Source organism: Podarcis erhardii (assembly GCF_964252035.2).
Source record: "Podarcis erhardii genome assembly, chromosome: Z".
NCBI lineage: Eukaryota > Metazoa > Chordata > Lepidosauria > Squamata > Lacertidae > Podarcis > Podarcis erhardii.
In genome coordinates this window covers 48,855,575-48,880,797 of record NC_138504.1, presented here as the reverse complement: position 1 = coordinate 48,880,797, position 25,223 = coordinate 48,855,575, and the positions used below count along the sequence as shown (strand labels likewise).

Sequence of the window (25,223 nt, the reverse complement as noted above, 5' to 3'; positions counted from 1 at the left end):
CTGAGTCATTCAGTACTTTAAATGCTAAGTGAGCAGCTTGAATTGGCCCTGGAAACAAAATGGTGACCAGTGCAGCTGTTCCAAACAGATCTAGAGATCTAAGCAGAACCCCAGCCAATAATCTGGCCGCTGCATTTTAGACCAACTGAAGTTTCCAATTCATCTTCAAGGGCACCCCACAGAAAGTGCATTGCAGTAATCTAACCTGAAAGTTACCAGAGCATGCAGTACAGTTGCCAAGTCAGCTCTGTCCAAATGGGGCCAGATCAGGATTATGCATTTAAAATTAAAAAAAAAAAACAACCTACACACCCCATTCTGGTGCTAATCCAGCACACAGAAAATCTAGCATTGAAGGATGAGTCTTCAGGGATATGGCAAACAGATTTCCTTTTTTTAGCAGAATGTAATAAAGCATTATGGGGGAGGGATGAGGTTAACAGCATGGAAAACTAATAAAATGCTATCATTAGAAATCTAAAACATTGATTCTTGATGCACAGCTGAGAAACCCTAATTATATTGTAATAACGTGGATCAACTACGCTAAACCTGAGCAGCAGCAGCAGCAAGTGATTTGGGCTTCGAGAACGAAAGGGCGAGAGATGCTCAAATAAATGGATACTCAATTATATAGAGCACCTCACCTCCAGCTAGTCCTGGGCTTGGACCCATCCACTCAGCCTCCTTCTAGGACAGCGTGGGCCTCTGCCATCACGGAAGCTTAGCCCCCATTCCACGGGAACAGAGGAACCCCACTGTGCAGACTGGGAGCCCTGTCCCTATGCTATCAGCCGCGAACAAGGAAATGCTTCTGGCCCTCCAGCAGGTAGAGCCCCAAACCACCCTGGGACCTACTCCAGCCACTGGGTGCTTTCCAACCTTACAAGGTCTGTGCTCATCTTTGTAAAGGAATCATTCGCTTTTCCATGGGTCAGGGGATTAGCCTAGCCTCAGTAGCTATCAAGCCTAGTACCATTTCCACATGGCTCTGCATTGTGGGTGTGCATTGGGTATCTCCTTATGGGACGGTGTGAGTTCCAGTATCTCGATGCTGCCCTCCCAGTTAATGATGCAGCCACATTTGGCACACTGCAGAGTGCACAGTCCTGGCCTCTCTACCTCAAAACAGGTCTTTGAGAGCCGGTGTCAGGGTGCTGTCAGTGGCTCCCAGCCCATGAAATGATAAAGACAAGGAAAAGTTACTTTACACAGAGATGCTATAGATCCCATCCTCTTGAATAATGGCGTTGTCCTGTGTGAATGTGCCCCCCCCACTTCCTCATTCATCATCCAATAGCTAGGAAAAGTCTTAGATATCTGGTGGTATAAATTACCCCGAAGTTGAACAAGTTGTATCAGTTTAATTATAGTACGGTTTGGAAAGCTCTAAATATGGATATAATATGTTGGAATAAATGAAGACTCTCCATTATGGACAAACTAGCTGCATTGAAAACAATGGCTGTACCTCCAATCTTTATTTTCTTCCAGACTTGGGTGAATGCCTGAGATGGAGGAAGAGCCTGGAACCTATCCCTAAAGGAATCCAGCAAAGCCCCCCACCCGTGGGAAGCAAGATAGGGGAGACCTGGCCATAAAGGGGATAGGCATACTTAACCCCCAAAAAGAGAACCCCCTAAGAAAAAAATACAAAAGCCCCAAAAGGAAGCCCCAAAAGTAGAGAAAGGGGGCATCTGAGGCATCCAATGGAACAAAATAACCCTGGAGGAAAGGCCTAAAAAACACTCCAAAAGCTTCTTTTGGCTGGTGCCCCCTCCCCAGCCCCCTCCCTGCCGAAGCCAGCAGCCCAATTTGGGCAGAGGCTGGCACCCCTCTCCCTGCTCACCCATGTGGATTACCCCAAGCCGTTAACATCTGACTCGCATCCACATGGGTGGGGCCCCTCTCTCACCTTTCCCTCCCCACCCACTGGAGACCCCTGCCCAGCATTGGTGGCAGGGGTCCCACCCTGCCTGACCCACCACCTTTGCCCTCCATATTGCCAGTCACCCAGCCCTCTGAAGTAACACCTCCAGGAAACCTCTCAGCTTTGACACAGAGGGAAGGATGTCTCTAAAAGGTCCCAATATTTCCATATAAGGGAGTTACTCTGAACCCTTGATAATTTTGGTGGTTCCTTTCTCAACCTTTCCAGGTGTCAGGGGTGGCCACAGGAGCAGGAATGGTGGAGGCCGCCTCCCCCTCCTGACCCTTCCAGGGAAGGGGAAGAGGTACACAGTATAGATACAACAGTGGCTTGTGGGAGGTCCTCCTGCTATTGGATCCCATGGGGAAGAATCTTTCCCCCATCTTCTCCCTCTCCTTGTCTCTTCCATGGATGAATAGCCCTGCCCTGCTGCTGTTGCCATAACAGATTCTGTCTGTCAAGATGCTCTGCTATTCCCCTTCTTTTCATGGTAAACATGAGGGTGATTCCCACCCCCCACCCTGTGGTCCTCAAACGCACCCACGCTCAGTGTTAATTCGGGTCAGAATCCCATCCTGGGAGCCCCTGGAACTGGCGTCATATGAGCCTGTTTCCTGCTGTCCCCACAGTGATCTCCAAGATTCAAACTGGCCAGAGAATGTTATGATGCAAAAGGCAGTTGGCCAGAACTGAAGGCGCCAGGATAGAAAAAACGTCCGTTGGGGAAGAGTAACTGACATTATGACAAGTTTGAGTGGCAACAAGCTCTACCATACGCTCTTCCCCTGGTTGGCATCCCCCAAATTTGACTGGGTTAATCTGGACACCTAGCAAACTCGCAGGCCCTGACTAAACCTGACACCTGTTAAACTCACCTGTTTCTATAATTTCGTGAGATAGGGATTACAACAGCAACAGAGATCATTATTCCTCTAAAGAACAATTGCTATTTCAGGCTCTCAAACAAGAGCAGAATCTAACCAAACAGCTTTTGGTTCTGGATCAATGTGGCTCCTTTATGGATATTTACTTATTTATCTACTGTTTTCCCTCCCAAGCTGATGTTTTGTGTTGTTGTTCCCTGGAAATTCTTGGTTCGTAAGCTGCTTTAGACAAGTGCAATGTAGTACCAAAAATAAATATGCGATCTTGAAAGAGCCTCAGACTTTATCTGAGGCACATCTAGTGAAAGATACATTCAAGACTAAGTCCCACTGAAGGCCATTGAAATGGCCTTAGTCATGGCTTATTTAAACCCCATGGGGGGTACTGGGACCTTGACTAATGGGTGGAGGGTGCCCGGTGGCTTTTGAAAGGAATCTGCTTTTCTCCTTAAGTTATCCAAAGATTTCATCCATTCCCCAGCTATAAATCCTTACCTTCTCAGCTGGCTTCTCTGCTGCAATGAAGCAGAGAATGAAGCAGAACAGGTGAACATCTAGATGACACAATTTCCCAACTGCCATGTTGATAAGAATGCTGACAGAAAACACACAAATATCTAAGCTAAGAGCACCCCTCAAGCTTCTTACTGACCAAGCATCCGGTAAGAAATGAGCAACGGAATAGTGATGGTGCGATGTTGTTTCCTGCTGTCTCTATGGTAACCCTGTGGAATGTGAGGAAGGGGCGAGGAGAATATTAGAATGTCATCATGGAAGGTGGAAGAGCAGCCCAGGGATGAGAAAAGGGTGATCAGTTCACCCTTCCTGGTTGACCATTCATCTTCACAGGCTCCCTACACATTTTTAAACATGGTCATCTGAATTGTCCTTTGGAGATTGTTACTACCTTCCATGGAGATGATGTTGGAGAAAGAGAATTGCACTCTGGAGATGGCCAGCTGAGAGGAAGTTGTAGGAAGTACTCAAACCATACGGTTCCTGCCTTTGTAACTTATCCCCACAATATCAAAATAAGCTCCAATAGACAAGAGGGGAAGACTCAAGAGCAGCAGGTGCAGACTTAGATCACTCCAAGCAGGCTTGGGAAGGCACAGCGCATCAAATGATTCCTGCCCTCCCCAGAGGAGGAGGAGACGAGTGGTGGTGATAGGTGTCTCCCAACTGAGGGGAACAGAGGCAGCAGTGTGTGGAGGAAACAGGATGTCCCGGGAGGTGTGCTGTCTTGCAGGTGCAAAGATTGACGATGTGGTGTGGAAGTTGCCAAGTGTTATCAAGCCCACTGACCACTCCCGCTTCCTTCAGACTCATGTGGGTACAAATGATACTGCCACACACAGCCTTTAACATATAGCAAGGGACTATGAAACTCTGCACATGGAGCTGAAGAGCTTTGGGGCACAGGTGGTCTTTTCATCACTCCTTCCTGTTGAAGGTCGTGGCCCAGGAAGAGAGAGGGAAATACTGAAGGTAAACCACTGGCTGCACAGGTAGTGTTGTCAGGAAGCATTTCATTTCTTCGATCATGGCCCCCGCTTCCTTGAGGAAGGACTTTTGGCAAGAGATGGGCTGCACCTCACAGCGGTTGGCAAGAATGTGTTTGCTAAGAGTCTCGTGAAGGTGGTCAGGAGAGCTTTAAATTAGAACTTTAGGGGGAAGGAGACAACATTACAGATGACAGAAGAACACATGGAACTGGGGATAATAGCTACATTGATGCTCAGCAAACTGAGGTGATGTTCCAGAAACCTGCTAAAGGGCAAAAAAGTACAAGAAGGAAGCAGCTGGAGGGAAGGACTTGTGGTTTCAGTTGTCTCTACACAAATGCACAGAGTATGGGAACCAAGCCAGACCAACTGCAGCTTTTAATTCAGGGTGGCAAATATGACCTGGTAGCAGTGGCGAAGCTGCATGCTCCAGCACCGGGGGCGGAGAGCAGGCAGGGGCGTGGCTGGTGCGCGTCCTGGGGGCGTGGCATGTCGCCTGCAGGGGTTTGGTGTGCGTCCTGGGGGCGTGGCATGCAGCCCATGGGAGCGTGGTGTGCATCCTAGGGGCGTGGCGCGCTACCCCTGGGGGCGTGACGCCTGGCGTGGGAGGGTGCACGACACGTATCCGGGGGGGGTGGCCGTGATGGTACCCCGTCCCCAATGGTGATGGGGGAGGTGCGCTCCCCCCACCCCCTGTTCCTTTGCCTGTGCCTGGTAGGCATTACTGAAATATTGTGGGATGAGACCCATGACTGGAATGTAGGAATTGAGGGGTATGACCTGTTCAAGAGAAAAAGGCCAAACAGGAAGGGAGAAGGAGTAGCATTATATGTAAAAGATGTGTTTCCTGTTGCCCCACTGATTTGCGTCCCCCCCCCGTTTCCTGTTGCATCAATGATTTGCGTCCCCTGTTTCCTGTTGTGCTGCCCCGCTGCTGGGCAACTGAAGCAGCATCTTGTTTCTCTCTGCCAGTGTCTGCACTCACACTGAGGCCCTCGGGGCCCTGCCCTGCCCTGGCTTTCTAGTTTGCCACTTTCCAGTTTGCAGACTGTCCCACCGCCACTGTCCTGGGTCTAAATCAGGGGTAGGCAACCTAAGGCCCGGGGACCGGATGTGGCCCAATCGCCTTCTAAATCTGGCCCGTGAACGGTCCAGGAATCAGTGTGTTTTTACATGAGTAGAATGTGTCCTTTTATTTAAAATGCATCTCTGGGTTATTTGTGGGGCCTGCCTGGTGTTTTTACATGAGTAGAATGTGTGCTTTTATCTAAAATGCAGCTCTGGGTTATTTGTGGGGCATAGGAATTCATTCAAACAATATAGTCCAGCCCACCATAGGGTCTGAGCGACAGTGGACCAGCCCATGGCTGAAAAAGGATGCTGAGCCCTGGTCTAAATCTTCTTCCTCTGTGTTATCCCAAGTTCTTGGGCTGGCGTCTCCCACCACTCTTTGCCATCCAGCCAGCACCTGACGGAGGAACAGGTGCACGTTACATTTTATTCCTGTCAGATTGAAATGCATCTATTGTTTTCAGTGTGGCCAAGTACTGCCCTGCAGCAAGCACTGATCCCTCTGACATTTTGTGATTTTTCCTCTTTAGGTTTGTAACATGACTATAACTTTTAAAACATTGGTGCCCATTTTACCTCACTCCGCGCTACTTCTATTTGCTTCATTTTGTTCTTTTTTTACCCTGCTAAACATATCAGCATAGTGAAATATTTGGGAATATGGTTAACTCCAAAAAATATTGATCGGTTCCAAAACAACTACGTCCCGGTGTGGAATGGAATTAAGAAGGACCTGGAGGTATGGAGAAGACTAAAACTATCCCTCTGGGGTAGAATTTAAATGATCAAGATGTCAGTGCTACCAAAGATGTTATTTCTATTCCAGATGATACCAATATTAAAAGGAGCGGCGATCTTTAAAGAATGGCAAAGGATGATCTCAAGATATGTCTGGCAGGGCAAAAAGCCGAGAATTAAATATAAATTATTAACAGATGCAAAAGAAAGAGGAGGCTTTGCCCTGCCAGATTTGAAGTTATATTATGAAGCATCATGTCTTTGCTGGTTAAAAGAATGGATTAAACTTAAAAATACAAAGCTCCTGGATTTGGAAGGATTTGACAACAGATTTGGATGGCACGCGCACCTTTGGAAAGAAAAGAAAAAGGGTTATAAATCATTTGAAAATCATATCTTCCGGAGATCGTTATTGGAAGTTTGGGACAGATACAAAAATATATTAGAAATGGGGGTCCCACATTGGTTATTCCCATTAGAGGTTATAGGTGTCAAAAAAATTAATATGAGAAGTGACTGGATTACCTATGGAGATTTGGTGGTGAAGGAAGGGGGGAAGTGGAGATTAAAACCATACGAACAAGTAAAAGAACATGTTTATGATTGGTTGCACTACTATCAAATAAGTGAAATGTTTAAAAAGGATGTGAAAGAAAAAGGGTACAAAGAAAAAGACTCAAAATTTCAAACAGAAATTGTCAATAATGATTGTAAGATAATTTCCAAAATGTATAAAATTCTGTTGGAATGGCATACAATGGATGAGGAAGTAAAAGTGTTTATGATTCAATGGGCCAAAGACTTAGGATATAACATAGAAATGGATGATTGGCAAAAAATATGGAATGAAAACCTGAAGTTTACAGCATGTATCACATTGAAAGAAAATGTTATGAAGATGGTATATAGGTGGTATATGACACCAGTAAAATTAGCAAAAATGTACAAAACTTGTAACAAATGTTGGAGATGTAAGGAGAAAGAAGGTACAATTATGCATATGTGGTGGGACTGTAAGAAAGTAAGGGGGTTCTGGGAGATGATATATAATGAACTAAAGAAAATGCTAAAATATAGCTTTGTTAAGAAACCAGAAACCTTTCTGCTGGGAATAACAAGAATGGACATAAATAGGAGAGACTGTAAACTTTTTCAGTATGCAATCACTGCAGCAAGAACATTGTTGGCCCAAAAATGGAAACAAGAAGAAGTACCGACTTTGGAAGAATGGAGGACAAAATTAACAGACTATGCAGAACTGGATAAATTAACTGGGAAAATCAGATTTCAAAAGGATCACAGGTTTTTTGAGGACTGGGGAAAATTTACGGAGTATTTGAAAACTATGTGAGGACTGTACAACGCTAGTGTGCTTTAAAGAAGCTTTGTGAAAATACAAGGAATATTGTTAGAAAGCAAATAAGGACAGAAATATAGTATTTAATGGCAATATTAAAATTAAGGAATGTGAAGGTAGGATTTTAACTACGAATGATTGTCAGAGAAGTTGAGGGAGGTCCAATAAGCTAAAATATGTGATGTGTAAATTGATATGATTGGAGTTTTCTCATGGAAAAAATTTTAATAAAAAAATTATTTTAAAAAAAAACATATCAGCATAGTGTGTTTCATGTCCCTCTCATTTTGTTTCCTTAATTCTGATAATTGTATAACAATAAATGTTTGATCTGATCTGATCTGAATGAAACTCGTGCAACTGAAACAGCTGCATGTGACTTTCTTATTCACCCCATCTGCCCCTTGCCCACTCCTTTTCCAGTTTTTTCCAGTGTCTAATTTTAGACTGTAAGCTCTTTCAGGCAGAGATCTTCCCTCTTATGCTCTGTAAAGCACCATACACACTGAGGACATTAGGCAGCTCCTGGCTGGAACAAAGATCATCCTCTACCAAACGATCTTCGGGATTTACTCCGGGTAGATAATGGCAAGAGTTTCTGAGTCTCAATTGCTTAACAACAGCAGTAAAAGGGAATAACTTTCCCTGCCTAAACCTGGAGGTGTGGACTTGCATGTGAAAGGCCTGATCGAGCTCCCTTCAGTTCTGGCACTGAAAGGAAATCAGAAGCAGTTCAATAGCCATTAAGGCTAGTAGCTATTGATAACCTTGCTTTCTTTTTCTTTTCTTTTCTTTTTGTAACATTAGCCTTATTTTCCATGAATTTGCCCAGTCCTCTTTTAAAGCCATGCAAGGTGACAGTCATCACTATCTCCTGTGGGAGGGAGTTCCAAAGGTTAACTATTAGCTGTGTGAAGGGCTTTCTCATATCTGCCCTGAATCTTCCAATATTCCGCTCCACTGGATAACTCAAAATTTCTAGGATTATGAAGAGGTGTTTGGATTTGATATCCCACTTTATCACTACTCGAAGGAGTCTCAAAGCAGCTAACATTCTCCTTTCCCTTCCTTCCCCCCAACAAACACTCTGTGAGGTGAGTGGGGCTGAGCAACTTCAGAGAAGTGTGACTGGCCCAAGGTCACCCAGCAGCTGCATGTGGAGGAGCGGGGAAGCGAACCCAGTTCACCAGATTACAAGTCTATTGCTCTTAACCACTACACCACACTGGCGTCTGGAAGTCCATTCTTAACCTGAAACCATTCTTAACCTGAGGTACCACTTTGAATGGGGCTGAGAGACTTCAGAGAAGTGTGACTGGCCCAAGGTCACCCAGCAGCTGCAGGTGGAGGAGCGGGGAAGCGAACCTGGTTCCCCAGATTACGAGACTACCGCTCTGAACCACTACACCACACTGGCTCCCACATTTTATAAACCCCTATCATGTCTCTTCTTACTCACCTTTTTCCTAAATTAAAAAGTCTCAAATGAGGCAACCTTTCCTCTTGGGGAGTCACTACACCCCCTTGACCATTTTGACTGCCCTTTTCTGAACCTTTCCCAACTTTACAATATCCTTTTTGAGGCGAGGTGACCAGAACTGTACTATTTGGATCCCTTCCTACTCCACCCTCCACCCTGGCACTTGAGAATCTTCGGCTGGCAATTTAACATGTGCGCAGAGCGCATTGTTGCTACAAATGCCCACAAGAGGGAGCTGCCTGAATGCAGCTTAGCCAGTGGAACAACCCAGATTTTGAACAGAAATCTGGCAAGGCAGGTGCTCCCATGGGCAGGGCACAGGCCCTCACACACACACACCCGCCCCACTCCAAGGCCAGTGTGGCAAAGGAGGAGAACTTGTTTGGCATACGGTTTGCTTGTTGCGCTGCCTCTGCTTTGTTTCTGCATTGCACAATTGTGCAGGCATGTGTGTAACTAGGGTGCACTTACTGGCTTTGCAAAAGAACACGGGGATGTAAATGCAGCAATAATTTGGTCGAATCTTTTGCAGCCTTCTAAGGTGGTGGCCATAGCTGCACAACAAGGTTATAAGCTGCTTGAACATTGATTGCATTGGGGAACCCACCCACCCCTAGAATGAGGAGAGAGGGAGACACTATCATACTGTGACTCGTTTTATACACCAGGAAGTATAAATGACTCCAGGGCACAGCCTCACGACACAGATTTGTCTCTGGGTAAATTAAGATGTTGGGTGCCTGGGATTTGCAACATCCTCAGTTACCCAGTTAAATTGAAAATGAAATATGCTCTAAAGACGTAGGGGGTGGGGACTTCCGGCGCTCACCACCATGGTGAAAAGCAGCTCCCTCGCTCTCATGGAGATTATGGAGGAAGCTGCATTTGGAAATGGCAAGCTGAAGAATCTTCACATTGGATTGCACCAAAGGGTCCATTTAAGCCCAGTATCCTATTTCCAAGAGACATCAAGGCAACTCAAAAGCAGAGCATAACAGCAAATTTCCTCCACTGTGGTACTCACAGAAGTAGACTGCTCTGAACTAGGTGGCTCCATTTAGCAAGCAGGGCTTATAGTAAAAGGTAAAAGGTAAAGGACCCCTGGACGGTAAAGTCCAGTCAAAGGCGACTATGGGGTTGTAGCGCTCATCTCACTTTCAGGCCGAGGGAGCCAGTGTTTGCCCACAGACAGCTTTCTGGGTCATGTGGCCAGCAGGACTAAGCCGCTTCTGGTGCACCGGAAACACCGTGACAAAAACCAGAGCGCATGGAAAGGCCGTTTACCTTCCTGCCACAGCGGTACCTATTTATCTACTTGCACTGGCGTGCTTTCGAACTGCTAGGTTGGCAGGAGCTGGCACAGAGCAACGGGAGCTTACTCTGTTGCGGGGATTCGAACCGCTGACCTTCCAATTAGCAAGCCCAAGGGACTGAGTGATTTAGACCACAGATCTGTCTAATCGATCAAGCTGCCATCGTGTCCTGAGCTACTCAGTTTTGCAGGTTAATTCATGGGTGGAGCAATCTTCTACTCAAAGGACAGCTGTAACTACAACCCTGAAGACCGGCACCCCAGGAATGGCAGTGGAACAACTCTTGGGAGCTTCCAGCAGGCATTTTAACACCACCAAACTGAATTCTACAATGTTGGAAAAGTTCCAGCAGTGAGCAGGGACTGGGGTTGGGGTTGGGGCAACCTGGTATACCCGAGGCCTTTCTCAACTGTGCAAGAAGGAATCTTTTCTCTTTTTTTCTATTCCTTTGAAAAATGTGAACATAGAAAGCTGCCTTCCACCAAGTCAGACCACTGGTCCATCTAGCTCAGCATTGTCTATGCTGACTGGTAGCAGCTCTCCAGGTTTCAGATGGGGGCATTTCCTCAGCTCTACCTAGAGGTATGGGACACGGGTGGCTCTGTGGGTTAAACCACAGAGCCTAGGACTTGCTGATCAGAAGGTCAGCGGTTCGTATCCCCGCGGCGGGGTGAGCTCCCATTGCTCGGTCCCTGCTCCTGCCCACCTAGCAGTTCGAAAGCACGTCAAAGGGCAAGTAGATAAATAGGTACCACTCTGGCGGGAAGGTAAATGGCGTTTCTGTGCGCTGCTCTGGTTCGCCAGAAGCGGCTTAGTCATGCTGGCCACATGACCCGAAAGCCGTACGCTGGCTCCCTCGGCCAATAAAGCGAGATGAGCGCCGCAACCCCAGAGTCGACCACGACTGGACCTAATGGTCAGGGGTCCCTTTACCTTTACCTGGAGGTATTCCACCAGTGAGGTAGCGAGGGTTCTTTCCAGTAAGATCCTGTCTTCATGGCTCTGAACAAAGGGCTGAGTTAAAATAGAAATGTAGAGAGATGTCTTAACCTTGATCAGAGCACCAGTCCATATGGCCCAGGATTGTCTACACTGACCAGCAGAGGCTCTTGAATATTTCAGACAAGGATTCTTTCCCAGCTCTACCAGGAGACCAAGAATTGAACCCATGACCTTTTGCACAAGCAGCATGCATTCTACCATTGAAAATCTAGGGAGGAGAGGGCCTTTTCAAGGGTTCCTGGCTTTGGAACACCCACTCCCCCACAAAGTGGTACCTCAGGTTAAGAATGGTTTCAGGTTAAGAATGGACCTCCAGACGCCAGTGTGGTGTAGTGGTTAAGAGCGGTGGACTCGTAATCTGGTGAACCGGGTTCGTGTCTCCGCTCCTCCACATGCAGCTGCTGGGTGACCTTGGGCCAGTCACACTTCTCTGAAGTCTCTCAGCCCCACTCACCTCACAGAGTGTTTGTTGTGGGGAAGGAAGGGAAAGGAGAATGTTAGCCGCTTTGAGACTCCTGAAGGGGAGTGATAAAGCGGGATATCAAATCCAAACTTCTTCTTCTTCTTTAGCTGATGGGACCTCCTGCTGCCGCCGCACAATTTCTGTTCTCATCCTGATGTAAAGTTCTTAACCTGAGGTACTACTTCTAGGTTAGCGGAGTCCATAAGCTTTTGCAACCCGAGGTGTTTGTAATCTGAGGTACCACTGTACTATCAGTTTATTACTTCGAACATGTTATTGTTTTGCCTTGGTTGCTTTTTTTTTTAGTAGCAAATCAGTGTATGTGTGTGTTTGTGTGTGTGTGTGTGCGCGCGCAACCAGCCCTGCAACCAGCTCTGGATGAAGGCAGAGGTCTGAAGCTTTGGGAGGCAGTGGGGACTATGCAAAGCTGGGATCTGTGAAGAAGGGGGGGGGGGAACGTTGGCAGAAAGTCAACTCTCCCAAATGCACTTCAGTTCCAAATTTCAGTCTGACTTCTTTTCAGATAACTTTCTGCTCTCAGCCCCACCCTCTCAAAGCTGCTACCAAAGAAACAGGAAAGCCACATAAAGGGGGAGGGAAACTGAGACGTTTGGTATTTGAGGAGAAGGTTCCCAAGTCATTTATTGATTCACACAAAGGGGAAAGGCAGACCAATCATGAGTTGCAACAGGCTGGGGCCATAACTCTGCAGATGGGACTTTTAAAAAATCAGTGATGGGGAGCGCAGGAGTGGCAGCCTCAGGAAACAGGAATGGGTAACCCACAGCCCCTCCAGGTGTTGGGGACTCCAACTCCCAAGATCCCAGCCAGCATGGCCAGTGGGCAGGGATGACCTGTAGTCTGCAACATCTGGAAGGCACCGGGTTCCCTGTACCTGCTTTAAAAGCCCACCTGGCAAAACCTATCCCACTTTTTAATGTTGTGTTTTGGGGGGGGTGTTGGATAAAACCTAGAGATTGAGGCCCAAGCAAGACTTCCCAGGGACTGTGCCCCTACTCACCACCCCCAAGTACTACAAGATAGCTTCTGATAAAGCAAGACAGTGTGATGTCAAGATGCTCAGAATTCCCTATCCCACCTCACTGACCGCTGCTTGCAAAGGGAGGGGACAACCTTGGCAGCTGTGACATCAAGCCAGGCATCCCTCATCATGTCTGGGTTGGGCCGAAACAAAAGTCACCCCCACGAACACAGGAAGCTGCCTGGTCCAAAGTCCACCTGAGGGATGTTGGCAATTTTGGTATCTTCTCAATTTCTAACTCTTTCTTAAGTTCACTTCTCCACAATCACACATCTGTTTGTGATTTGTTGTTAAATAAGCTCTCACGAAAACGCATCAGAATTTTAGTGTGGAATTCACCTTCTACAACGCGCTCTCATTTTGTATACTTTCACTAATATACAGTGGTACCTTGGTTCTCAAGCACCTTGGTACTCAAACAACTTTGGAACCCAAACACTGCAAACCTGGACGTAAGTGTTCCGGTTTGCAAACTTTCTTTGGAAGCCAAATGTGCTCCGTTTTGAGTGTTACACTTTCAATTTGAGTGCCACATTTCCGTTTTGAGTGTGACGCTGATGTCTGTCTGTTTTTGCTATTTATTTTGCATTTTTGCAGCTCTTATTTTGTTCAGCTACTGATTGATTGTGTGACTGTAGTACATTGTTTATTGCTTTCATCTTATGGATCTATCTCGTTAGACAGTAAAATTCATGCTAAATTGCTGTTTTAGGGGTTGTTTTTAAAAGTCTGGAATGGATTAATCCCTTTAGCATTACTTTCTATGTGAAAGCACACCTTGGTTTTGGAACGCCTTGGTTTTTGGAATGGATTTCTGGAACGGATTAAGTTTGAGAACCAAAGTACCACTGTATGTGCATTTATATGCATGCTATGTCCCAGCACTGCAACATTCAGAGAGCTGCGAATTTCATAGGGTGGGTGAGTTTCAGTTTAGCAGATTGTTTTGGATAATTAGGTAGGTTTGCCTATAAATGCAAACTGAATTGCTTCTCTCCAGCATAAAATAGATGCAGACTGACAGCTGCTTCCCAAGGTCTCAAGCAGAGAAGGTTCTTTCCTTCAAATCTTTTTTAAAAAACTAGGGATGCCAAGGGTTGATTCTGGGGCCTTTGCACACCTCTTTTTATGCCACACTCCCCATCTTGAACTTCCACCCTTCTCATCACTTGCCCATGGTGACTTGTAAACAGGGAGCTCCCCAGGAACAGTACTGATGCTGCAGGAATAAATGTGAGATGTGCCCTTGGCAGGGACACCTCAAAATGTGGACCATTGCTAGGAAGAGGTGGAACGATGGATGCCAGAGTACTGGTCATGCAGGCTGAGGCTGATAGGGGCAGTGAGGGGGGAGTTCAAAGCCCCATGGAGAGCCACAGGCTCTCCCATGCCTGGCTTAGGGAGAAACAAGGTCTGGCAAGAGAAGAAAGTCTTCTGCTGAAAAATGGGGACTTCTCAGGGCTAGATATGGAAAAAAAAACTGTTTTGCTGAAGTTTGACCTAGCCGAGTATACTGCTTCCAAGCATAGGACAGCCAGGAGGCTCCATGAAGTGGCACAAAGGCTGCATCTCTCACCTGCTGTTTGCCCCACCAGCAGCAGCTTATTCAGAGCTACACTGCTTCTGTTTGGCCATCATGGTGAACAGGCAGCTTCTGAGCCCCCACCCCCCGCTGTTGCAGGAGTTGGGAGGGGGTGACTTAGAGGTCATCTTGTCAATAATGCCCTACTTGCTGCAATCCCTGAATCGCACGTTGCAAAAGATGGGCTGCAAGGATCATAGCTGTCAACCTTCCCTTTTTTGCTGGAAATTCCCTTATTCCAGCACCGTTTCCCGCTGCTATCACGGATTGTTAGATATCCCGTGGACTGTCCCTGAGACAGGTGAGGCTGCTGATCCCTTATTTTCAAATCAACTTCAAAATTCAAGTTGACAGCTATGGCAAGGATGGGGGAGCTCCAATGAAGCATAGATCTATTGCGCCCAGCCTCCCATTCCCCACAACATCCAAGCAGATACCCATTTTTGGAAGTGGGCATTTGCCTTTCCCAGTGGAAGATTTATTTGCACAGAGATCCCGCTATCAGCCACCACAGCTCCTAACTAGCTCCACTTTGACGAATTTTGTCTAAGCCCCCAGCATCATTCTATGGCACCGCATTCTATGTGTTAATGAAACTTAGCATTGAGAAAAAGTGCTCTCTCTCACACACACACACAGTGTGAGCATGGTTGTCTCTCATTTGGCCTGATCCTGGCACCAGTTAAGAAGCAGATACAGCCAAGAAGTGACAGCAAGACGGCCAGGGAATGGGGTGGGGGAGACTTGAGGAACAGAATTTTCTTTTCTTTTTTTGTGCCTACAGTTTTTGTATACAAATAAAAATTCAATAAAATGTTGTGTGGAGAGGGAAGAACAGGCCAGAAAAGGGTTTTGGGCTGGCAGTTGCAGTGGATTTGCTGCCTTTTCCATGCACCTTGGGCTCACTGGCTAGAGCTACCGAAAGCCCATTTCTTCAGCAGGCACTGGTCTGGAGAGGTGGGTGGCCCTTCTCCCCTGCTTGCGTGGTACACCTTGCTTACTCTGCAAGCAACGGGACCTTGGCAGGACCATCTTTTCTTAAAAGCTGTTCTGTAAGAGAGGCTCTGCTGTGGACAGATCCAGGGGCTAGCCAGGCACAAACAGAACCCCCTCTTCCTCTATACAAGTCGCAGATCTGTCCTGAAATGGGTGAGCAGGGCAAGACACCCCTTTAATATTTTGCCATGAGGCCCTTTTCCCTCCTGCTCACCACTGTCCGTTTCAAGATATACAAGTACATTCGCAGCTCAGGTCCCCGGTGCTTCAGCCGGGGGTCTGCTTGCCCACTGTAGACTCCAGCCTCTCCGCAGTGTCTTCCAGCTCCTCCAAGATTTCTGAGAACGACGGGCGCTTGAACGCTTCCACCTGGAAGCAGCAGGAAGGGGTTGCGGGGAGAAGCAGCAAGAGAAAAATCAAGGCTGAGAAGAAGAAGAGGAGGAGTTTGGATCTGATATCCCACTTTATCACTACCCAAAGGAGTCTCAAAGCGGCTAACATTCTCCTTTCCCTTCCTCCCCCACAACAAACACTCTGTGAGGTGAGTGGGGCTGAGAGACTTCAGAGAAGTGTGACTGGCCCAAGGACACCCAGCAGCTGCAGGTGGAGGAGCGGGGAATTGAACCCGGTTCACCAGATTACGAAGATACTGCTCTTAACCACTACACCACACTGGCTCTCTTTGGAAGCCAAATGAAGCAGAAGGTTGGAAGATTAAAAGAAGATTGGACAAATTCATGGAGGCTGTCAATGGCTGCTGGCTATGATGGCTGCTAGCTATGATGGCTAGACTCTGCCTCCATAACCAGAGGCAGCAACACTTCTGAATAACAGTTGCTGGACATGCAGGAGCTCTTATGCTTAAATCCTGCTTCAGAGTTTCCCACAGGCCTCTTGTTGGCCACTGCGAGAACAGGATGCTGGACCAGATGGGCCATGGGCCTGATCCAGCCAGCTCTCCTTCCTAGTTATGGAATTAATCAATAAGGATTAAACCTCCATCAAGTCCAGCATCCTGCTCCCCATAGTGGCTAAGCAGATGCCAAGGACTAAGGTCAACAGTCCTTAGTTTCTGCCTGTCGCCTACTGTCCTACCCATAACACCGGTCTTGAAAGACCTACATTGGCTCCCAGTACGTTTCTGAGCACAATTCAAAGTGTTGGTGCTGACCTTTAAAGCCCTAAACGGTCTCGGTCCAGTATACCTGAAGGAGCATCTCCACCCCCATTGTTCTGCCCGGACAATGAGGTCCAGCGCCGAGGGCCTTCTGGCGGTTCCCTCGCTGCAAGAAGCCAAATTACAGGGAACCAGGCAGAGGGCCTTCTCGGTAGTGGCACCCAACCTGTGGAACGCCCTCCCACCAGATGTCAAAGCGATAAACAACTACCAAACTTTTAGAAGACATCTGAAGGCAGCCCTGTTTAGGAAAGCTTTTAATGTTTAATACAAAATAAAAAAATTCCTTCCAGTAGCACCTTAAAGACCAACTAAGTTAGTTCTTGGTATGAGCTTTCATGTGCATGCACACTTCTTCAGATACACACGAAAGCTCATACCAAGAACTAACTTAGTTGGTTTTTAAGGTGCTACTGGAAGGAATTTTTTTATTTTGTTTTGACTATGGCAGACCAACACGGCTACCTATCTGTAAATGTTTAATACGTTATTGTATTTTAGTGTTCTGTTGGAAGCTGCCCAGAGTGGCTGGGGAAACCCAGCCAGATGGGCGGGGTACGAAGAATAAATAATTATTATTATTATTATTATTATTATTATTATTATTATTATTATTATTTAGACAGCCTCTGAATAGGGAGGCTCTATTCTTAGGTACCAAGAATCTTGCTGAACAGAGCTGTCCTCATAAAAAAGAAAAAAAAAGTTACTTCTTCGCTTTTGAAGCCATCCAAGCTAATTGGCTATCACGGCAACAATTTCTGTAAGTTAATGATACACTGCATGATGAGGACTTTCTTTTAACTCCTCCCAGTAACTTCCTTACCCTGCAGCAGCTGGCAGCCAGATCCAAGACCTGCTTGGGACATTCGCGGATCATGTCATAGAAGGACGCCACATCCAGGCCATAATCCTAGCAGGGAAAATGATAAAAGGATTCACAGGTGACTCGGCTTTTCATCCACTTATGCAGCTCAAGAACAGCAGAGCTTGTGCCACCACAAGTTTGTGCAGAATGCTGCCCCCTCTGTTACACTTGGGCCCCAGAGATTCCACTCCCCTTCCACAAAAGAGGACCCCTTAAAATGAGTGGGGAACACCTGCGGTCAGAGGCCCCTGCCAATTTGGTCAACGTCTCAGAAGCCTATTTTGGGATGAAGATTATTCAAATGATATATGTGCTAAAACATTTTCTTTTGTATTTGAAAAAAATAATCAAATATTATTTTGCAATTCAAAATAAATTTAGCAGTTTCAAGTTTTGTGATTTTATTTTATTTTTGTCTACAAGACATCTGTTTTTGAAAACTGAAGTTAGCCATTTTTTTTTCTGGGGAGTGCAAGTAGATAGCCTTGCCTAGGGAGCAAAACAGCCTGGCACCTGCACTGATCTTCTGAGAACAAACAGGCCAACAAGGCTTCTTGGTTTCTCCAAATACTTAGTTAGCATAGATTATAGAACCCTTTCCTGTCAAGCAATGTACTTCCCCTAAGCTTTCTTATTTTATCCCAAGTCTTAGTCCGAGCATCTTCCAGTTAAAAGTTTCCTCTAAGCAAGGATTCAGTTCACTGAAGTTAACTTCTCCTGCAACATACAAACTCCACCTGCTAACACAGATGTTGCTGTACAAAACCATAACTGTCACTAGGCAGAGTTCCCAATGCATGTGCTTTTAAACAGAGCATAGCATCTTGTGGGCACTGCATGGATGGTGCATGATGCAACATGCCAAAGCCTTGCTGTCAGCCAATGTTACAGGTGAAACTAAAAAAATTAGAATATCATGGAAAAGTTCCTTTATTTCACTAATTCAACTTCAAAGGTGAAACTAATATTTGAGATAGACTCATGACATGCAAAGTGAGATATGTCAAGCCTTTATTTGTTCTACTGGTGAAACTCGAAAAATTAGAACATCGTGGAAAAGTTCCTTTATTTCCGTAATCCAACTTGAAAGGTGAAACTAATATATGAGATTGACTCGTGACATGCCAAGTGAGATATGTCAAGCCTTGATTTGTTATCATTGCGATGATCATGGCGTACAGCTGATGAAAACCCCAAATTAACAATCTCAGAAAATTAGAATATTCAAGGAAATCAGCAAAACAAGGATTGCAAATCGAGCAAGATTGGACCTCTGAGAAGTAGAAGCATATCTCGCTTTGCATGTCATGAGTCGATCTCATATATTAGTTTCACCTTTTAAGTTGAATTACTGAAATAAACAGACTTTTCCATGATATTCTAATTTTTTGAGTTTCACCTGTACTTGAGATGGAAAAGCAGATAAAAGCACCATAATGACCTGGGTCCGGGGCAGCACCTCAGGGTCAGCTGGGATTCTCCCTAGTATTTCGCACAGGACAATGCCGAAAGAGAAGACGTCCACCTACAGGAGGGAGCAAGGGGTCAGTGGGAGATGGTATCTGGAGGCCCCACAGGCAGTGAGCAGAGGGACCAACAATCCAGCCTTTCACATAACAGAAGTTGGAGGCGACATCATAAAGGGTTGGAAGACAGGAGCCCTGAGGTTACTAGTCCACAAACAGAGGTGCCTTGCTAATAAAAGACTGCTTTTAACATTCCTGTGAGACTGGGAGCTTGGAGGAGAGCCAGTGCTGGATAATTAAGTCCTTAATGAGCCTGGCAAAGTTGCCAAGTGCCTCTTTTGTCGGGGAGGCTGGCTAAATGCCATCAGTGGGTGGGTCCCCTGAAGTCTTCTGAATGGCTTGGAAATACCTGAAAGCAGGCAGACTTCTCCACCCACCACAGCTAAGGATGATGCTGTCTAGGTCTCTGCATAAAAGCAAACAACATACACTGTTGTCTGAGTCAGAGATTGATGGCTCATCTGCATTGTTGTTTAATGTGGAGAGAAGCTTATTGCACCTCAATCACTTCTCCCCTACCCATATGACTCTCTCCTCTTAAATCACTCTCTGCCCACACTTTCCTCTCCTCCAATCTGGATTGTTTCATGCCCTCGCCTTTTTCAAGTATCGCTGGAATGAGAAAATCCAGATCGATAGAGGAGAATGTGTGGGAAGTGAGTGATTTAAGAGAAGAATGCTGGCGAGACAACATAGAATGAACGGAAATAAATTTACTACCCACATTAAACAATGGTGCAGGTGAGCTTATACGAGGGGTTTCTGTAAAATGCTTTTTGGTTTTACAGTCATACCTTGGATCCCGAATGCCTTGCGAGTCGAACGTTTTGGTTCCTGAACGCCACAAACCTGGAAGTGAGTGTTCTGGTTTGCGAACTTTCTTTGGAACCCAAATGTCCAACATGGGTTCCACAGGTTCAGATTGGCTGCAGGAGCTTCCTGTAGCCAAACGGAAGCTGCGCTTTGGTTTCCAAACATTTTGGAAGTCGAATGGACTTCCGGAGCAGATTCCATTCAACTTTCAAGGTATGACTGAATAGTGATCAAGCATTATATAAATGTTGCAAAATAAAATAAATAGACAGGGATGGTACCCAGGGGCTGAAAGGTGGATTCTGTTCAGTTCACATTTTTATGCAAACCTACCCAATTAATACTTCCTGAAACTAGATATTAACCCAAATACAGCTATCCTTGAAATTCACATGTCTCCAAATTTTGCCATGAAGTTCTCCAATCCAAGTAAAATGTGTGTGTGTGTGTGTGTGTGTGTGTGCGCGCGTGCGCACTCTCACTCACTTACATACACACAAACACTCAGGGAAAGTGTGTATGAAAATGCATATTCATTAAAATGGCATTAAAGGCAAATAATATTAGGGGAAATGGCATATAAAATGGGAAAATGTGCTAAGTTGTCAACTAATTATTTTGAGGACTTAAAAAAAAAAATACTAATAGATGTAAGCTGAACATAACATTGGGGAAAACAGAGAAACTGAAATTCATAGGCTCTTCCATCACTACTAACAAGGCGCACTACTCTAGTAAACCAAGGTACCCTGGGGATAAGGGCCAGAGAGGGTCCCACAAAGAACAGCCCTCAAACTAATGGAGGTGTGGAGAACATGGTACCTTCCGGTCATAAGGTTCCCCTCGCAACATCTCAGGGGCCATCCAGAAAGCCGAGCCCACCAAAGAAAGCTTTCTCTCAGGGTCCTTCGCAGAAAGCTCTGCCACTTCCTTGGCTAGGCCGAAATCCGTCACCAGGGCCTCACGCCCCCGTTGGGTCACCCGAATGAGGCAGTTCTGAAACCCATTTCAAGGCACACTTTACAAGGTTACGCATTCTCTCTTCCTGTCCTGCTCTAAGTGGCAACTTTGAACACATACGAGAATCACAGAGTTGTAGAGCTGGAAGGGACCCGACGGTCATCTAGCCCAACCCCCTGCAATGCAGGAATCTCAACATGCGTTCCCTCATCCTCAAGCCCTTCATGGCCTAGGACCCTCGTACCTACGGGACCGGCTCTCCCGGTATGCCCTACGGAGAGCCTCAAGGTCCATAAATAGCAACACCCTAGTGGTCCCGGGCCCTAAGGAAGTCAGATTAGCCTCAACCAGAGTCAGGGCCTTCTCAACACTGGCTCCAGCCTGGTGGAACGCTCTGCCTCATGAGACCAGGGCCCTGCAGGATCTGATTTTTTCCCGCAGGGCCTGTAAGACAGAGTTGTTCCGCCTGGCCTTTGGCTTGGAGCCAATTTGATTCGCTTCCCCTCTTTCTTTTTTCTTTTTCCATTCTCCTCCTGTGATGAGGCTGCATTTTAATATTTTAATGTTTCAATATTTTAATTGTTGTATTTTAATCTTGTTTTTAAGCTGTATTCATTCAACTTGTTTTTATTATTGCTTGTTAGCCACCCTGAGCCCGGCCTTGGCTGGGGAGGGCGGGGTATAAATAAAAATTATTATTATTATTATTATTATTATTATTATTATTATTATTATTATTTGAAATCATACTGGATCCTGCTTAGCTTTGCAAGTGTGCCAGTAGTTTTATTGCTGCACCACTAGGAGGTGTGAATTCTTGTAAGGTAAAGGTAAAGGGACCCCTGACCGTTAGGTCCAGTCACAGACGACTCTGGGGTTGCGGCGTTCATCTCCCTTTACTGGCTGAAGGAGCCTTCAATCAGAAGGTCGGTGAATTCTTGTACAGTCATACCTCATGCTACGTTTGCTTCATGATACATTTTTTCAGGTTGCATCCTGCGGCAACCCAGAAGTACCGGAAAGGGTTACTTCCAGGTTTCACCACTCGCGCATGCGCAGATGCACAAAATGACGTCACACGCATGCACAGAAGCAGCAAATCGCAAGCTGCGTGTGCGCAGATGCACCGCTGCAGGTTGCGCTCTTTTCATGTTGTGAACGGGTCTCGTTTTTTAGTTGGAGAATAGCCAAATATTTGGAGAAGTGCAAATTTCGAAGCATAGTTGCATTTCCGTTCATATATTGTTGGTCATATGGAGTTGGTCAAGGTAGCTGTGGACTAAAAAAGGTTGAAAAACGCTGGCTTACTGGATCAGGCCTGTTACCCTTAGAGTAGACAACTACAGTGGTACCTCAGCTTAATTCGTTCCAGTGGTCTGTTCTTAACCTGAAACTGTTCTTAACCTGAAGCACCACTTTAGCTAATGGGGCTTCCTGCTGCCGCCGCACCGCTGGAGCACGATTCTGTTCTCATCCTGAAGTAAAGTTCTTAACCTGAGGTACTATTTCTGGGTTAGCGGAGTCTGTAACCTGAAGCGTCTGTAACCCGAGGTACCACTGTAGTTCCTCGGTCTCCCCTTATGCCTATGACACCCTGATAAACAGACACAGACCCATTTTATTCCCCACCATAGCTGGGTGCTATCGCTAGGAGTGAGGCAGAAATTCAGTTCAGTCTTCATTTTAATAAAAACCTACCAGAACTACATCTCCCCAAACAATATATGAACGGAAATGCAACTATGCTTCGAAATTTGCACTTCTCCAAATATTTGGCTATTCTCCAACTAAAAAACAAGTACAAAAAATTATAATTTGGGGGAAAGTGTCACCAGTGTTTGCTCCTTCAGAGCGGTTCTCCTTGGGCAACTGTGGATATGAGCTAACTTGGCTTCTAAGTAAGAGGTGGAACGCAAGGGAGCTGTATCTGTGGTGAGATAACAAACCCAGCTCACAAACACATACAATGGGATTGATGGAGCATCTAGCGACTTCGTTATTTTATAATTTTATTGAATTGTTATATTTATTCATTGTACTTCTATACGTACTGTATATTTCTTTCTGTATTAATCTGTTCAATGCTTTGGAGGCCTTTGGGCCAAAAAGAAGGATAGAAACAAACTTATGGTAACAAATGCATATATTAGCGTAAACAACACATGAATTATATTTGGGGAAATTGCTTGCAAAAGTGTGTGTGTGCAGCCAAAGTGAGGACCTTCTCGTGAAAATTTTTTTAACAACAAATTAAGACCGTGGAGGAAATTAGAAAGAGAAAGAGGTGGATTTGTTCATCCCTAGTTGACATCCCTTTTGTAGAAGGAGCCTTCCTAGATCAACACACACATACACACATTGCTTCCCACAATTATCAGCAAAATACCTCTAAGAAATCCACACGTAGGACATAAAGCTCTCCAAAGAACTGCATCCTGTTGTCCCCCCCTGCCCCCAAATTGCAGTTGTTAGAGATAGACTTGACTTCAACATGGAAGTTCCATTAATTTAATAGTCACTGATAGACCTTCTTATCCAATAATTTGCCTGGTCGCCTTTTAATGATAGCTATTGCTGAATCACAGTGCAAACAAGTACACTCTTCCCTCTTCCAGGAATCTCATGCCCACTTGTTTCCCTTGGGGTGACCCCAAATTCCAATCCTACACGAACCTCTACCCGCGCCAACAACAGCTCTGCAAATTTGGAGGCTTCTGGAAAAGGCCCAAGAAATGCAGAGGCCAAAATCCCATTAAGCGATGATGCCATTAACCAGCAGATGATCTGCCTCTCCTCTAAGTAGATTGGCAATGACCTCACTGTTCAAGCTTGGAGAGCTTTGCCTCGCAGAGGCAGGCAGCAAAAAAGATGCGTCTCTCCCCTACTCAGCCAGTTTTCTCTAGGTTCATGTGGAAGATTTCCTGCAAGGGCTCTTTGTTAATGTGTGTTGAATTTGTAAGCCACTCTGAGGCTACTTTTTTAAAAAAAAACCAATCAAGCTGCATATAAATTTTATGAAATAAATTCAAAATTTAAAATAATTTGCAAAATCTCTGAAGAGCATAAAGAACTGCCTTTGCTTAGAGATCAAAGGCTCGTCTAATCAGGAAGGGCCAGAAGTTCAGTAGCCGATCATCTGCTTTGCATGCAGAAGGTCTCAGATTCAATGCCTAGGTTCTCCAGGCAGGGCTGGAAAAGATTCCCTCTCTGAAATCCTGGAGAACTGCTGCCAGTTGGTATAGACCATGGGTAGGTGCTGTGGGTTAAACCACAGAGCCTAGGACTTGCCAATCAGGAGGTCGGAAGTTCGAATCCCCGCCACGGGGTGAGCTCCCGTTGCTCGGTCCCAGCTCTTGCCAACCTAGCAGTTCAAAAGCACATCAAAGTGCAAGTAGATAAATAGGTACCGCTCCGGCGGGAAGGTAAATGGCGTTTCTGTGCGCTGCTCTGGTTCACCAGAAGCAGCTTAGTCATGCTGGCCACATGACCTGTATGCTGGCTCCCTCGGCCAATAAAGCGAGATGAGTGCCGCAACCCCAGAGTCGACCATGACTGGACGTAATGGTCAGGTGTCCCTTTACCTTTAGGCAAACTAAGGCCCGGGGGCTGGATCTGGCCCAATCGCCTTCTAAATCCGGCCTGCAGACAGTCCAGGAATCAGCTTTTTTTTACATGAGTAGAATGTGTCCTTTTATTTAGAATGCATCTCTGGGTTGTTTGTGGGGCCTGCCTGGTGTTTTCACATGATTAGAATGTGTGCTTTTATTTAAAATGCATCTCGGTTATTTGTGGGACATAGGAATTCGTTCATTTTTTTCTTCAAAATATAGTCCGGCCCTCCACAACGTCTGAGGGACAGTGGACCGGCCCCCTGCTGAAAAAGGTTGCTGACCCCTGGTATAGACAGTACTCCTAATGCAAGAACTTGTGGACACCCAACGAAGCTGAACGTTGGAAGGTTCAGGACAGATAAAACAAAGTCCTTCTTTACGCAGCACAGTGTTGAACTATGGAACACCCTCCCTCCCACAGAGACGGCTTTAAAAGAGGACTGGGCAAATAAATGGAGGTTGAGGCTATTAGGGGCTCCTGGCCACGGTGGCTATGCTCTAGCTCCATGGTCAGGGGTAGCAATGCTTCCCAGTTTCTGGGAAACACAGAAAAGGCAGAGTGCTCTGGTCCTCAAGTCCTGCTTGCTGGTTTTCCACAGGTTGGCCACTGTGAGAACAGGGTGCTGGACTAGACGGGTCATGGGCCTGATCCAGCAGAGCTTTTCTTCCATCCTTGGTACTGAGCTAGATGGGTGAATGTCCAGATTTGAACTAAGCTCCCAGTTTAGCATCCTGTTTTCCACAGTGGCCAACCAAACGCCCTGGCAAGTCCACAAGCAGGACGTAAAGACCACAACCCTCCCTTGCTATCACTGCCCAGCAACCAGTGGAGCTTAGTCCGTTAGGGTGCAAGAGGCACTGCCAACCCCCACCTGCCTGCTCTGGTTCTGGTTCTGACAACCTGC

At 46.1% G+C, this 25,223-nt stretch overlaps 1 protein-coding gene across 1 annotated transcript in view; it reads right to left on the bottom strand.

Moving 5' to 3' along the window:
• Nucleotides 1–14,995: 14,995 nt before the first annotated feature.
• Nucleotides 14,996–25,223, bottom strand: part of LOC309333841 (dual specificity testis-specific protein kinase 2-like) — a 29,463-nt gene continuing 19,235 nt past the window's right edge. Inside the window, exons 6-9 of the mRNA XM_081847815.1 lie at nucleotides 20,570–20,743; nucleotides 18,850–18,933; nucleotides 17,367–17,453; nucleotides 14,996–15,732 (exon numbers count right to left, since the gene is read on the bottom strand). Of these exons, the coding sequence (XP_081703941.1) occupies nucleotides 15,631–15,732; nucleotides 17,367–17,453; nucleotides 18,850–18,933; nucleotides 20,570–20,743 (447 nt within the window). The 3' untranslated portion in view covers nucleotides 14,996–15,630. The remainder of the gene's footprint in view (nucleotides 15,733–17,366; nucleotides 17,454–18,849; nucleotides 18,934–20,569; nucleotides 20,744–25,223) is intronic.